General features: G+C 37.2%; 1 protein-coding gene across 1 annotated transcript in view; it reads right to left on the bottom strand.

Annotated features, from left to right (window-relative positions):
* Window positions 1-1681: 1681 nt before the first annotated feature.
* The window catches only part of LOC117296031 (sodium/calcium exchanger 3-like), a 66596-nt gene continuing 51235 nt past the window's right edge, over window positions 1682-17042 (bottom strand). Inside the window, exons 10-20 of the mRNA XM_033778880.1 lie at window positions 12687-12839; window positions 11632-11794; window positions 10822-10945; window positions 9900-10029; window positions 9146-9239; window positions 7449-7530; window positions 6863-6985; window positions 6127-6202; window positions 4935-5088; window positions 4248-4423; window positions 1682-3543 (exon numbers count right to left, since the gene is read on the bottom strand). Of these exons, the coding sequence (XP_033634771.1) occupies window positions 3424-3543; window positions 4248-4423; window positions 4935-5088; window positions 6127-6202; window positions 6863-6985; window positions 7449-7530; window positions 9146-9239; window positions 9900-10029; window positions 10822-10945; window positions 11632-11794; window positions 12687-12839 (1395 nt within the window). The 3' untranslated portion in view covers window positions 1682-3423. The remainder of the gene's footprint in view (window positions 3544-4247; window positions 4424-4934; window positions 5089-6126; window positions 6203-6862; window positions 6986-7448; window positions 7531-9145; window positions 9240-9899; window positions 10030-10821; window positions 10946-11631; window positions 11795-12686; window positions 12840-17042) is intronic.

Genomic DNA, 17042 nt, shown 5'->3' with positions numbered 1-17042 from the left:
TAACGTGAAATCTTATTCTGAATGGTTTAAAATGCAACTCTAAAATGGCTTCGCCAAGAAAGAGACTTGTTCGATGCCGTCCAACAAATAAATCTAACCACATTTATACAACAGTATTGTTTGTATATAAATTTAGCTCAATATAAACTGAACTGCGTTTTGTTACTTTTGGCCTCCTAACTGCAAATAATATTATTTTGTTCTTTAAAAGTGAGGTATTTGTTATACCTAAGCACACATTATCTATGACATTTAGATAACGGCAACACATTATTGTAAATTCTACTCTTGAATCAATCATGAGCCACCGTTTAAATCGATATAACCCTGTAGTCCCTGCACCGCCCGAGTTTGCTGAAAACTATTATTTCAAGATTCTTGCAGTTAATTACTGGAATTGAACCTTGATATTTGTATAAAAGTACAAGTTCGCACAAGAACAATAAATGTCTCTCGTTAAACGGCTACGGTAATTTTTATGGCGAATATTTGTTTGTAAGGATAAAAAGGACACAATAGCTTTTCAAGGCTTTTTATCTGACTCAATTATTCTACAAGTTCGCACAAGAACAATAAATGTCTCTCGTTAAACGGCTACGGTAATTTTTATGGCGAATATTTGTTTGTAAGGATAAAACGGACACAATAGCTTTTCAAGGCTTTTTATCTGACTCAATTATTCTACTGATTAAATGCGAAGGCGTTAGTTTTCGACAATATTATCATGAATGTTGAATAAATACAGTTTCCTTTGTGTTTATTAATGAGCGTTTTGTTGGGGTAAGAGCTAAATAATTTCATCATCATCAGCTTCATTTGTTTTTTTTCTACAAACACAAGCTAGCAAGGTTTCCTCCTACCACATACAGTATATCGATAGGCGGCTGGGCGGTCCAGCGGCTAAATGGTTAAAAGAGGAACAACCTTCGTTAATTGCTCGTAGAAAGTAGACAGCATGAAGTTTGGTAACGTCAATGGTGGTCACAGGGTAGTTTTCAAATGTTTGAGGGTGTGCATGTCGGGGGGATGACAGTTTCATGCACTATTGTTTTCACTTCTTTATCGCAATGCCACTTACAGGCACACATTCACCTTAAGGACAAACTGGAGAAACATCTAGTGCACCTCGAGCTGACATGTATGCAACAAAAGTGAGCTTCTGCGTGGGGCGGGAAGCTCTTTCAAACTTAAACAAATAAAATCAAAAATAGAAACTGTTCTGAATATACTTTATTCCTGATGACGTCACAGTTTGTTTATCACTTTGCAGGAGACGCGGGGAACCAATGTTGAGTATATTCATTACTGTTGGAAATGCAGAGTACCAAGTGAAACCGCTGCACATAAAGACAGTGGCCACTACTGGTAATTGTCGAAGACCAGTCTTTACAGTTGGTCTATCTCAACATATGCATACAAAAACAAACCTGTGAAAATTTTAGCTCAATTGGTGGACGAAGTTGCGAGATATTAATTTAACCAAAATAACACCCTTGTCGCACCGTGGTCCACGAAGTTGTGTGCTTTCAGATGCTTGATTTCGAGACCTCAAATTCTAAATCTGAGGTCTCGAAATCAAATTCGTGGAAAATTACTTATTTCTTGAAAACTACTTAACTTCATAGGGAGCCGTTTCTCACAATGTTGTGTACTATCAACCTCTCCACATTACTCATTATCAAGTAAGGTTTTATGATATTAATTATTTTGAGTAATTACTAATAGTGTCCACTGCCTTTAAAGACATAAACAATTATTGACGTCATCAGTACAGGAGTCAATTCTGAAATATGAGGCTCACATCATTTGTTCCTTCACGGTTGATATGAATGTGTACAAATCCATCCTAGCAATTACTTACTCAAGTTTGTCCTCAAATATATTATTATATATTTTCTAATAATATCTTAGAAGAATCCTATTCTGATAGTGGAATGTATTGACTCTAATTATAGAAATAGTACTTTCTATTTACAATAAATAGTCAGCTACCTCTGCTAGATCAAAAGTACATGTTTGTTTCAATTGGCTAAATGTTGCTTCCCTTTACAACTGAACGCCATTTCGTTTCATTTTGTTCATTGGATCCGAAAAAAATGCTAGACTCAACTCTCAAATTCCACACTCAAATCAATGTAAAATATTGGCTCGCCTTTGCAAGCAATGTCAGTAACGATAGTATATATATATACTTGGGTAACAATAATCGTTGAACAACAGTAAAATACCTGATTGCATATTATATTGCCATTAGCATTCTATTTGAGCATGATATAACTGACATTCTGATAGCCATCTCAAGTTTGTCTTAATAATATCAAAGTCTTATATAGCGCACGTATCTAGTATATTATACAAACTTGTTTGGTCTGGTGTAATAACACAATTACTCATAGGGTGTTCGGTGATATCCACTTATTTTTGTTTTGAGCTTGCCGACGTTTCTTTTAAGAAAAGGAGCAAAAGTGTATTTCACTTACAGCTCTTGTTCCCTGATCACACAGTGGTATAATTGCACAGTTAAACCTGATTGTCACCTGACTATTATCTCTCCACAAGTTGACATTATTATAACAAAGTCTACCTCATCATCATTAGGCTTTGGTTGAAGCCTCTCTCCAGTAATTTTAATTATTTTCTTTCCTTTGTCATCCTACTCCATGTCAAGCCTGTGTGCTTCGTTTTTAAAAGGGCAAGGGCATCGAGGCATTTCCTCCTTGGTAAAGGGCACCCAATGAAGATATTGCAAATTTATACCAAATGGCACCGAGGCAATAACCAGGGGGCATGGGGGCAACCGCCTGTGGTTGCCTCCATGAAGTATCATGCCTGCCATGTTTTATGTCTTCATGTGGTGATTTCATCTCTCCATCGTCTCCCTCTTCTTTTCCTGCTTGCTCTTGGTCCATCCTATATCTTGCTATTCACTTGTCATTATTATATCTTTCCGTCTTCATGTGGACAATCTCTCTAAATCATTCTGTGTTCTCATCTTCTTCTTCTCCTGCCTCTCATTGGTCACCTTGTTTTAGTCCCCTTGGGTCTTTCTTAAATCATTTCTACGTTCGCGCAGATAAGCACTCTTCATTTTAAACATCCCGGGCTTGGGATTTGTCATTGTTTTTCCTTCTTCCTAAATTCAGGATTTGTTCAAAGATCTTTACTTTTAATACACACTTGTGTCGAACTAAGCTGGGAGATAAAAATTCACAAGACTCGCAGCTCAAATAACACCTGCAGCTCTTTGTGGTGTAAAGAAGCTGTCAGCGATATCCCTTTATTAGTTACCGCTTTAGTTTCTTTCCTGAATTGGGGATCTATCCATAGATCTGTACATTACAAGTTACTTGTAAGATACACAAATCCGCAATACTTGTAGCTCAAAATAAGACTTGTAGCTTTTTGTGGTGTATAACAGGTTGGCTAGATGAAACCATATGCTTTGAGTGTACACACCACAATGTACGACACCCACAGGAACGAGAGGAAGAACGCTGTGGCAAACTTGACGACCTTCTTTCCTCCAAGCTCCCCTCCAAGGAACTAAGGACAAAAACAGAAGAAGAAAACATCAAATTAATAAACTTATAATAAAAGGGACATTCACAACGCCGAAGAATGATCAGGGCACTCACAGCAAAGATTGAATGCCTATAATCTAAGTGGTATGTTTGAATTCAATCTTGTCAACTGAAACTAATGATGACAACAGCAAATGATTTCGAAATGTTCTTGATGAAAATGTCATCGTAGCCAGAGGCCGAATTAAGCTAACTTAAGATATTATATTAACAAATATTGAAAATTAAGCTGTGACCCGCATGGATAGTCCCATCAATATCCCGGGTTTATATGGTATCCCCGTTTAGACATGGGGTTGCCACAAACTAAATATAAGAGTATAAACTAAATTAATAATATAATATAGTTAAATTTGTGTTGGGGATAAAACATGTTAATTCTCCTGATGACGAGCAGAGTATACTGTTCGAAACGTCGAGACCAAACCACAAAAGACATCTTACACATGGTTGTACCCGCAGGTCTTCTATTCATATTTATATTTATAGTTACTCTTTAACTAATTTGGGTTTTACCCTTACGAGGTACTTTCCTCGAGTCCTGTGAAAACAATATGATTGTAATTATTTACACAGGATTCGGGAAAATATTGAGTATACTCATGATTTTTCCCGAATCCTGTGTATAAAGGGTTAAACTAAAAATAATAAATTAAGAATAGTTACCTTTCTCCTGAGAATAAGCAGTATGATACACGTAGATCCCATAGCAGTGAAGACGATTACTGCTAGATCCAGGTTACCCTGTTCCACTCTGAAGGGTTTACCGAAAGAGTTGGCATACATCGTACTGATCACCCACGGTAGACCCAAACCTAGAAAGACATTGACGCTATTGCTCCCTAAAAGAAAATTGAAAACATACAAAATAAATCCTAATTTTGTTGTAACCAACTCAGTTAAATGCAATTAGAAATTAGAAATGGCTGTTTCAAACTGCTTACTACCCTAACAGACATATAAATGAAAATGAATAATGGCCTGACGTTTTCGACCCTAGCAGAGTCTTGGTGGAAGGGTAAGGAAAACAAAATAAAAAAATGAAATGATGTAATAAACCATAAAGGAAACTGACTGGGTAGATTGAGAAAACAGGGACCGCAAACGAAAAGGGCTGAATAGCTTGGTTGGCAGAGCGCTGCGAGTTTATTCGGTAGTTCAACATTTTTAACACTTTGGAAGTACAACAAATCGCTTAGCAGAAACAGGTAACCAGCCCTAATAACTTTAAGTTTGCATACATTCGTGTGGATGGTCCCGACTAAATATTTGCTTAGTAAAGACATTTTGTCAAGCAGTTTTTTGTCAGCTTTTAAAACATCTTGAAGAAATTCGGTCATGATTACAACTCACCAGTAATATTGCCAATAGCGGCATCTGCGTACTGGTCGTGAACGGCTGCCGTGCGGCTGGCGAAGGTGTCCGGTACACTGGTACCCAGGGCAATGATGGTGATGCCTGCTACACTGGCGTGTAGGTTGATCACACAACCCAGGAGGGTACCAAGCTGAAATTGTTGGCAAATACAAAACTCATAAATAAATAATAAAACAAAATAACACAAATAAAAATGGGTAACTGGCAACATAATGACCTTTTTGATGATCGCAAGAGACAGTTCTTACCAAACATCACACAAACAGTCCTCCTCTCTCACTAAGTAACATAGCTTTTTCCCTCCTCCACAACTTATCTATTTCTGTTTTTTTCTGTCTTGTCCTTGTTACGTCTTCGGTGTTTTTTGTTTGTCTGTATGAAGACCATTTTTTACAAGTATCTAACAGCCTCATGCTCTCGCTCCTCTCTTGTACATAGTTAATTCCTACATATTTATCAATTATTTGCTTTAACATTATATTAATTTTCGTATACTTGTATAATGCGCTTTTGTTTTTGTTACCTTTCTATGTACTGTCAAATTCTCATATTTGTACTATTTTCCAAACAAGAGTATGAAATAAACTTATTGAATTGAATTGAGTTGAATTGAATTGAATTGAATTGAATTGAATTGAATTGAATTGAATTGAATTGAATTGAATTGAATATGGTAAAACAAATCTGATAGTGTATATTATATCAAGGCAGTTATTCCATCTCCAACTCTTTTAAAAATAAACACATACAAGTTGATTTTTGACACTGACTTACCACCAGAATAAATAGTATACGTAACTAATTATAAATTTGGTTTCCGGTAACACCAAGTGTGTATCAGGTTGTTAGAGAACTGTCTTGCTTAATTCTACTACCGCGGAGTAGGTTGTTCGGGGGTTCGGGAGACTTCTCAGTTCTGAAAAGAACTGTCCTGCTTTTTAACTATTACCCGGGTGGATGGTATAGAAAATAGGCTGGGACTACTAACTTTAGCTTATAAGATCGTGATTTAACTGCACTACCGCGGAGTCAGTTTTTAAGTAAGTCTCTATTATTACTGGTTGTGGTTGTTGTTGTTGTTGTTGTTGTTGTTGTTGTTGTTGTTGTTGTTGTTGTTGTTGTTGTTGTTGTTGTTGTTGTTGTTGATGTTGTTGTTGTTGTTGTTTACCTGTTCTACTAAAGCTGTTAGCACACCAATGCAAACGAGGGAGAGTACGAATGCTGGCCAGCCGCCCGCAACACTCCTGCAAAACAAATACCACAGACAATCATTTTAAGTTCCCAACCAAAAAATCAAAATCGACAAGTTTGATCAACCTGTTAAAGTTTGATCCCAGAAGATGTTTTCAATAAAATTAAATAAAACTTAGGAACATATTATATACAGCTACATGTAGGTCATGGCTAAATGGTCCAGTGCATTGGTCATAAGTTCTGATGAGTAAAGGCACTCGACACTATAATTGGTAATTATTCCACATAATTGGTAATTAATCTAAATAAATGTTAGCATATAATTTTTAAGGCACTGCACACGTTTGGTTATTATCAAAGACAAATATTCTCACTTGGTGTATCCCATCATTATACATTAAGTACATTAAGTTGCAAGAGATTAATGAAAAAAAAAAAACACTTGGACCACTTTGAGTGCTTTCAGATGCATAATGAAAGGCTTCGGACTTGAAGTATTTTATTATTTGAGTGAGAGCTTACCTCTTAAAAAAAAAAACTATGTTACTTCAGAGGGAGCCGTTTCGCACAATGTTTTATACTTTCAACAGCTCTCATTTTCTCGTTACCAAGTAAGCATTATCATGCTAACACATTTGAGTATTACACAACTTGTCCAGTGCTTGTGATAAGAGGGGATGGGCTGGAGGGGTGGGGGAGGGGGGGCTTACCTTGGTGGGATGAGTGAGAAGATGACTTTCCAGAGGAATGTTATAAAATGAAGAAGGTAGTCCATCTTGGCTGGGGGGATCTCATTGCCCTGTTCATCTTGGTCTCCTCCTACAGTCATTGCACTGATGAGAGAAAGAATTACAATAATTTAGAAACAGTAAGTTATATAATCAGTCACTGATGCAACCATGAGCCAAACAGTGTTTTTTTGCGTGCTTTCTTCAATTAAAAAAGATTTTTGGGGTTGAACAAAGAATTGACTAGAGTCAATTTGCTTGCAATTCCGCTGATGCTACGATTTGTAAATGTGTATAAAGACAACCATTGGTAAATGAATGAATAAAAACTGCCTTGATTTTGTGTTTATCAAAATAATGGCCTTTTGAAAAAGCCATGTTTGGCAGGAACAAAGTGACGTAGGGAAATACGTCTCCAGAGAATGTCAGTGTCCCCTTGGGAAGTTAATTCAAAACATGGCACTATGAGAAGAGGGCCTGTACATAATTTACCGTGTGGGGACAGAATCCCCTGCCGAAACAGTTATATGAATCTAATGGGCAAAAAAACACAAACAAACTGGCATACCTTTTGACCTGGCCCAGCCATGTTTCCTCTTCTTCCTCAGAGTTATCTGCATAGAAATTAGCCAGCCTCTCATTGATATCATCTGGACAGGGGAAAAATAGTAAAGATTTCACCGATGACACTCGTTCACCTTTTTCCTAAAACCACTACGCAAAGTAGTCTACAATAATATACTTGTTGTATAGCTTTCTCAGTCAAATTCGGCAAATGAGCAGCCAATTTCATTTTCATGCGTTCGAATTAAAGCTGTTTTGCCTATCTAGTTGTTACTGCGTTTCAAATTCAGAATTCGGCCATTCAATTTCGTTTTGAGTCGAGTCAAATTCCTTTAGCACTATGTTCAATTTAGTGTATCGTCATTCTTTTTCGAGACACATACGCCTCAAGAAGCGACAGCAAATTTGAATGCTGCTTTGACGAATTGTCAAATTGAATGATTATTTTTGTAAATCGAATGATGCAACATTACATTTGACTAATCATAAAACGAAATCGAATGACCCTTTTCAGTAGCATTCGATTTATAGAATAGCTTGAAGGTTAAATTGGCTGCTCTTTTTCCGAAATTGGCCGAGAAAACCTATATTATTATTTGCATAGTATAGTCATAAAGTTGATCTATAACAAACTTAAAAGTAAACAGTAAACTGTCAAGAAAAAAGCTGTTTGTACGCCTGTGAGCAGAGAAGCAACTATGTGTTGAGTTAAACAGTACTGTAAGATTGCATTTTGCATATTTATAGTCATAAAGTTGACCTATACCACACTTAAATGTAAACCGAAATCGCCATGTATCAAGCTGTTTGTACTCCTGTGAGCAGAGAAGCAACTATGTTTTAAGTACATAAAGGCATATCTAATATCAGATAAAGATGGTACTGCAAAATAAGGTCTCTCCTAAAACAATGGAGAAGCTTCAAACTTCAAGAAATAACTGAACTATATGTCACTCCCAAGAGCAAAAAGCAGGGACTTATTTTACTGATTAATTTTCCATATTTTTTCAAATTATAATCCTTTTCTAGCAGTGAAATTGTTTAAATATTTGTCGGGGGCTGTTGTCAGAAACTGTATTTATAGGAACATTATCTCAGGATTGTAATAAATATTAACACACTCTCAATTTAGTTGGCCCTGGAATTAATGATGCAGTGAGATGTTTTAAGCTGCTTACAAAGACAACATTGATACACGCAGAGAAAATGTACACCTTCTAACCACAGGCCGTATCCGAGTTGGTAACTACAGCATTTTTATTAAAAATGTTTGTATGAGAACATTATTTTTATGATATTGTGTTATGAGTGCTTAACATCGCAAGGCCAGATGGCCACTTGAAGGTGAGGGCTTCACTAAACTGATTTTGGTCGGTCGTTCCTAAAAGTACACTGTCACCAAGGGCACTTTGGTACTCCTGAGGCTGAAACAGTTCGTACATCCACTAGGATTTTGGCTGGTAGAGCAGAATGCACTACTTTCCACGAAGCATTTATGGTCAAAGTGTCATGACCGTGGACAATCGAACCCTGCTGCTGACAATACAGAGCTTGGGTCCGGTAAACTCGATCACTCGACCAAGACAAACCACTGTTGCTTATGACGTCATAGAATATTCAACGCATGTTGTCTAGCCATAGCCAGAGCTGTAGCCGCTAATCAGTCTAAGACCTTTAAATTAAACCAAGACTGTGACTTACCGGTAGCACAACTGACCACTGCTGCACTGTGTTCACCGAGATGGGCTCCCAGACTTGGATTCCGTAGGGTGATCACAAAGTTCTTATTAGAGCCCTGGACGTGAATATAAACAAGCAAACAATGAAGTTAAAAATAAACTTAAAAAAACCCATTATGCTATAGCTTAAAGGAACATTACAGAATTGGTTTTGCTAACAAAACAATTGCTGGCAGTGTAAGCACTTTATGTTATCCATCATAAACATAAACTGACAAACCTGTGGATGGAGGTTTGAGATCGATTGGCCATCTGGGTCTCGAGAGAATAATGAAAAACCGATTTCAAATTTTGCATTGCATCGATGCCAAAACAAAAATGAATAAAACGCTGATCGATAAAGCGAAAAAAAGCGAAATTATATTATTTTTTTCGCATCAAATATGACATTTCAGACAGAAATATTTCAAAGGATGTTTTCACTTATCATCATCATCATTAGACTGTGTAAGTGTGTAAGTTTTATGTAAATTTGTGATCTTCACGATTTGGGTTTGTTACCAATTCTGTAACGTCCCTTTAAACAATTATTTTGAGGTTGACAAGTAAAATGTTGAGAATTTGCAATAAATTGTTATCATAAGTTACATCCTCCTTGGTCTCGTTCCCTTTCAGGCAAACAGTTTTAATGGGGATACAAAATGAGCATTCTCGTTCCACTGTTAAGATAAATAAACCAACTATAATATAAAAATACATGCAAGAATAATATGTACCTTGGGCTTTTTGTTGACATCAATTTCAAGTTTCTTTAAGGTTTCTCCGTGTTCGAATTTCAGCGTGCCCGTAGTTGCCCTGAAGTCAATGTTTTCATTGATTTCTGGTCCTCCCCGTGCCGTTCCATCCCTGAGAAGTTAGTTAATATAATTTATTTATTTATTTAATTTTTTTGACATATTGGCGATAAAGGATATAATTTTTTGTTTTTACCCATACACCGAAGTGTTTTAGCACTGTATACTCGGTACTTTCCGAGTCCTGTGACACAAATATCACAGGCATGTTACTGGGGCGGGATTCGAACCCACGACCCTTGCAATGCAGTGTCTTACCAACTAGACTACACTGCTCTAGAATTGCAAGGGTCATGGGTTCGAATCCCATCCGAGTAACATGCCTGTGATATTTTTGTCACATGACTTGGGAAAGTACTGAGTATACAGTTCTAACACACATCGGTGTATGGGTAAAAAACCAAATTTAATATTTTAGACATTATTATTATTCACAATGATAACAAGTTGGACAGGGGCTGTCAAATTACACTAAATGATACAAACTTTGATTTCAACATTTGCCGTCAGAGGTCACAACTATATCAGTTTTCTTTGTTTCATGCATTTGTACAAATTATTTTTATCTCATAGAGATTGTATCTTTCTGACTGAGGTTAATGGATACTTAATTTTACTGAAACAAGTTTGATCAAAAAGGTTTGCTGTCCCTTTAAAGAATGGGAAATACATTCACTAACGACAACTGGTAGCCAAGATTGGAATGCACACCATTTATTGCAGAACATTTTTACTTTAATCTAAAAAGTTTGATTCTCACCAAACTTCATCGCTTCCTTCCTGAACATAGATGTTTTGTCAGGGTCAGATGTCAACTAAACATTCGTGAATATTAATAACTTACATTGTTCCGTAATGTAATGTGACTGCACCGTCACTACCGTTGATCCGTGTTACTGTTGCCGTGACTAAACCTTTTTCCATGTCGGCCATGTAGTTTGCATTGTCAAAGGAAAATTCCCCAGGAACTGCAAGGCGGAAACAAACAAAGTTCTTAAAGGCTCTGGACACGTTTGGTAATATTTGTCAAAGAACAGTATTATCACTTGGTGTATCCCATTATGTAGGGCCTATGATTAAAATAAGAAATCTGTGGAATGTCAACTCAATTTGTTCATCGAAGTTGCAAGAGAATAATAAAAAAAAAACAAAAAAAAAAACAAGTCGCACAGATTTGTGTACTTTCAGATTCCGAAATAAAAAAACTACGGTAGTAGAACATAAAGCAAAGAAATTGGTTCTCAAAAGAACATAATCTACTCAGCAAGTACACATTGTGTTACTGCGCAAACCAAATAATATTGATACCTCACCATGCTATATGCCCCAAATCCCTTCTTTAGTTCTATAGCAACTTTTGTCCTTGGTCGCCAGGTGCCGCACACCTGTGCGGCACCTAAATGTAGCCCGAGCCCTAGGTCCGGGCTACATCTAGATACATGTTTGGGGCTACATTTAGGTCCGGACTACATCTAGGTACATGTTTGGGGCTACGTTTAGGTCCGGGCTACATCTAGGTACATGTTTGGGGCTACATTTAGGTCAGGCTACATTTAGGGCTCGGGCTACATTTAGGTGCCGTACAGTCGCCATTGTTAAACTCTTTTTTTTAAAGATATAAACCATTTATGAATGAATGAAGAATAATACTGACCATCGTCATCAATGATGGTGACTCTAGTCAGACTAGGGTCGCCCAGCGCTCCTCCTCCGTCTGGGTTCTTTAAGATGACATAGAAGTCCATGTTATTCTCGTACTGATTATCGTTGACAATGGGGATGGTGATCTTCTTATGCCACTCCATCTCATTGAAGACCTAAACATAAAATAACAATAATAAGAGTGGTGTCTTATAACATAGCGCGTAAATCCACCACCCAGTGACGCTCAAAGCGCTTTAAAGACATTGGACACTTTCGGTAAACAGTATTTTTCAAAGGCCCATACTTCGTGTATCACAACTTCTATATAAAATAACAAACCTGTGAAAATTTAGGCTCAATCGGTCATCGGAGTTGGGAGAAAATAACGGGAAAACCCACCCTTGTTTCCGCACGTTTCGCCGTGTCATGACATGTGTTTAAAATAAATCCGTAATTCTCGATATCTAGAACTGATATTGTTTTAATGGGTTTTTTTTAAGTAAAGCATTTCTTTGCATAATATTTCAAGAGAATTCTTTCACCATTACCTTCTGTAAACCCTGTAAGTTATTTGTAAATCTGTGAACTTTTTTTTTTTCTGTACCGAAAGTGTCCAATGGCTCTAACATACACTGCAGGTTATGTTGGACCACGTTCGAATTATGAGACCTATGCCTACTCATTTTACATAGCACCATGTAATGGTTTACAAGGTGCTGTGGCGCAATATGATGTCAATCAAACCAGGAACACCGGGGCGAACCCCTTCTCTTTTCAGCATTTGCACAGGTTCTGTTGAACGTGCATTACACAACACACGGAACAAACGGCTTTACGTCCCATCAAAAGGACGAAGTATCATTCAGTGTTTTAACTTAAAAGTGTCTTGCTTAATGTTACAGATATCACAACTGGGACTCAAACCCACACACTGCTGATCAAAAACATCAGCCGCAACCACAAGCGACTCTATTATGATAGCGACGCTATAATGATAGCGGCTCTAAGAAGCTGAGCCACGAAGGTCTTGGCAAAAGACTAGTTCAGCCATTGATTGTCACTCACCAGAATTCCAGTGGTATACTTGAATTCAGTCGTATGCTTCGCGGTCCCTTCTCTAGTCTCGTAGGCAACGCTGACCACAGACCGAAAATAGGACTCGTCATCTTTCTTTGACCTGTCATCTCGTACTTCATACGCCGAGGCCTTTCCATTGTCCTGTAAACAATTGTAATAATAGAATAATAATAACTAGTTCTTATTAACAGCGCATTTTACAGATGCCGTATCAATGTGCATGCCCTGTCTCAGCTCCAAGGTTTCTCAACAATATCGACCTCTACCATCGCAGATACACTTTAATACCCCTGGGTGAAGAGAAGCAATTAATGACAAAGCATCTAGCTCAAGGACAAAAAGTGTCCAGACCTGGATTTTGATGAGGTTTTTGGGGCGAACTTGAGAAGAAAAAAACAAAAAATAAATAAAAATAGCACCAGAACTTGAATTCGATGCCCTTAACCGCAAGGCCATGACACCCTATACCCAACAATAATAAGACAAGAATAAGAAGAAAACTTCATAAACAATGATAATAATGCTAAGGCATTTGCAGAAATATCTATTCATGGGAAGGCTTCCATATTCCTGTAAAAAATATTGGGGAAAAATAGAAAAAATAACAACAACAGTAGAAATTGTAAAAAATTCATAACAATTTTATTAATTTTAAGGCATCGGCAGAAATATCTATTCACGGGGAATTTAAAAATTAAACGAAATTTAATCAATGACCCAGACAAAGAACCCTAAATTCGAAAGACAGAATAAGTCACAGTAAACCGCCATATCTACAGAAATTCACATATATGAAGCTTTTGTATTATTTATCGCATGCGAAAAAAAAAACAATAAACCAAACTGAATCTAATTATACCAGGTATAACATATGCTCTCTTGAATTTCTTATAGCCGACTTCACAAAAGCAGACACGAAAGGGCTCCTTCGGTCAGCGGTTTTGTTTACTTATCAACAAAAGGGTTTCTAAGGAACTGATGCCGACTTGGCAACCAAGACTTTTGTATCAATTTTAATAACTAATCTAATTATCATAAAAATATTGAACAGGTTTAATCAAATTTCTGCTCTTCTTTGTTATGTTTGGTCAAAGTACGAGCAATGAAAGTGTATGCGGTTTGGTGAAGCGTTCACGACTATTTATACAAATAAAATAGAAGGGGAACCGAAGAATATAAGATATATCTTTTTATAAAAAGTAACAAAATCAAATTGGGGGTCGCAAAGGGGTTGTGTTGCTGTCACAACGAACAATGTAGAAAACATGGACACAAGGTGTCTTGAAAATTGTATCTTGTAAAATGACTGCAAAGAAAGTATGTATGATTTGAAAACTTGGCATTTTATTGGAAATAATTTTATATTCATAAATACCTCAGACAGTTTCGCTATTCCTACCAAGCGCGTCACTTGGGTGTGTATAAACCTTTGTTTATGACCAGTAAAACGTGTTGAAACGTGGGCGTGACACGAAGACAGTTTCTTCATTCCTATTGGTCGAGAGAAACGGCCGGGACAGGTTGTGCCACATCACGCGATATGCGCGACGCGCACAGCATTCCCTTATAAGGAGTTGTTTTACCCGAGGGCCTTACCATTTCATAGCTGGAGGGGTGTTGTGTTGAAATAAATCATTGAAAAATTATAATTTTTTTGATTTATTTTACTTTTTGACCAAAAGTGTTGATGTTTTTTGACCGTAAAGGGTAGTTATGAATGAGAATCAAAGTGTGTTGAATCGGTTTACAACTAGTGGTTTAAACCCGCCGAGGTCTGGTTCTTGATAATTTACCTCGACTTCGTCTCGGTAAAATTATCAAGAACCAGGCCTCGTTGGGATAAAACCACTAGTTGAAAACCTCTTTACCACACATTGATTCCATTATTTATCTTTAGTAAGGTTTACAGTAAAACCACACATGTATGCATGAGTAGAATCGGAAATGCTGAATGGAGGAGATACAATCGAGTAAGGTTTGTTAACTTTGTTTATCACCATGTACACTTGAGTAGGACTAAAACACCATGGTCATGAAATCTTATTTGAGTTCTTAAACTTGGTTCTTATAAAGACAAAAAAAATCATTATCTTTACGTTTGTATCCGTATGCTCTATTCGTCTTCAGGTATCTTGTATGAAAAACCAATCACCTCAACATTGGCAAGGTTGGGACAATAAATTTATGCCTGGCACTTAGGTAATTATTGATCGATTTGTTCGAAATTGATTATTAAATTTCCCAATTTGCTTCTTACGGTCAGGTAGGAAATTGTGTCTGCGAAGGTTTTTTTTTTTCTCAGCAAAAACGCGACTCGAAATCAAGCATCTGAAAGCACGCAACTCCGTGTGACAATGGTGTTTTTTTCTTTCATTATTATCTCGCAACTTCGACGACCGATTGAGCTCAAATTTTCACAGGTTTGTTATTTTATGTATATAATGAGATACACCAAGTGAGAAGACTGGTCTTTGACAACTACCAATAGTGTCCACTGTCTTTAAATACAAGAGAACAATGAAAGAAAAAAAACACTCTTGTTGCAGAAATGTTCTGCTTTCAGAATGACTAAAATGGCCTCTGGCCAGAAGTATTTTAAAAATTTAGTGACAGATTACATCTTCCTCAAAAACAGCGTTGTCACTGCAAGTTTACATTTGAGTGGGTACCATATTTGGGGAAAGAGGAGGGGGGTGGCTTTGCGGCGTCACTCTGTCTGATCAATATTTAAAATAATGAGTTTTAGTTGGTGTCACTTCACTATTACTCAAAACGATGCTACAAAATTGTGCTTTGTTTTTACACGCAGTTCACAAAATGGTGCTTCGTTTTTGCTTCGCAATTAGAATAAGAACGAACGATGTTCTCTGGTGTGTTATTTGTACAGAGTTTTGTTGCCAGTCATTGCCCGAGATAACTTCTATATTCGGCAGAATTAATATCTTGTTTTGTTCGCATATTAAACAATGTGTTTAGTCTCTAGGGCCATTCTTTTGCGCCAAACTAAGATCTTGTTTTGTTTCTTTTAGATCAGGAGTGTGTTTTGTTCTCTTGGGACTTTGATCAAAGTCGCATTATCTTTTCACAGTCCTGTCTCCTTTATGAGTGTATTCTGTTCTCAAGTGGCTTAGATCGAAGTTGCTTTATCTTTTCACAGTCCATTGTTTTGTCGCTGCTCAAAAAGACATCTTGGCAGTTCTATAATTAAGTTTTGTTCCTGGTTGATATGATCACATTATGACAGTGACTCGTTGTGTTGGTGGAAACAATAGCGTAATAATAACCAACACTGTTTTTGACCATCGCCGCGAGTTTCCAAAGTGCAAACAAAGTCATATCTTCAACATCCCAATAATAGCGAAGTGACACCAATTAAAACTCTTAAATAAAACCATGACATGGATCAGACAGAACGCCGCCGCAAAGCCCCCCCCCCATCCCTTTCCCCCCAATAATGATATCCACTCAGATGGAAACATGTAGAGACAATCGGATTGAGAGACCGTAGATGAAGGACAATGCCACGAGAATATTTCATAATAAATTGATCACGTAACCAAGACAACCGCATTTTTATTTTTCCAAGGAGAGGTAAATAATACAATATGGCTTCTGCTGAGTGCTGGGGCTGTTGACATACACAGTGAATGTGTCACAGCATGGAACTCGCAGCCCCCCAAAAAAACCGTATATGACGGTTGATTTGCATACAGTTAATGTGTAAAATGAAGTGGTAGGCATGATCTATGAGTCGGGTCAACTAAGATAATTTACTCATGGTCTTTGAAGGCATGCATGAGAGAGGACTCAGTTGTGCATAAACATCACCATGCACCCAAACATTATCTCTAATTTTGGACTCATTTCGATAGTAAAAGAAAATCAACCTAAAAAAAACAAACAAACAGATACTTTATGATAGAATCAAAGATACTTTGTGACTGTGTGAAACAGTTGAGAACACAATTTCAGTAGATATTCATGACCTTAAGTTTGGCCATTTTCTCGTCGGGCGGAAGTTAAAGACAGTGGACACTATTGGTAATTGTCAAAGACTAGCCTTCACAGTTGGTGTATCTCAACATCTGCATAAAATAACAAACCTGTGAAAATTTGAGCTCAATCGGTCGTCGAAGTTGCGAGATAATAATGAAAGAAAAATAACCCTTATCACGGGAAGTTGTGTGCGTTTAGATGGTTGATTTCGAGACCTCAAGTTCTAAATCTGAGGTCTCGAAATCAAATTCGTGGAAAATTACTTCTTTCTCGAAAACTATGGCACTTCAGAGGGAGCCGTTTCTCACAATGTTTTATACCATCAACCTCTCCCCATTACTCGTCACC

The sequence above is a fragment of the Asterias rubens genome, chromosome 10 (genome assembly GCF_902459465.1).
Source record: "Asterias rubens chromosome 10, eAstRub1.3, whole genome shotgun sequence".
NCBI classification, from domain to species: Eukaryota; Metazoa; Echinodermata; class Asteroidea; order Forcipulatida; family Asteriidae; genus Asterias; species Asterias rubens.
This window is presented reverse-complemented; position numbering and strand designations above follow the sequence as displayed.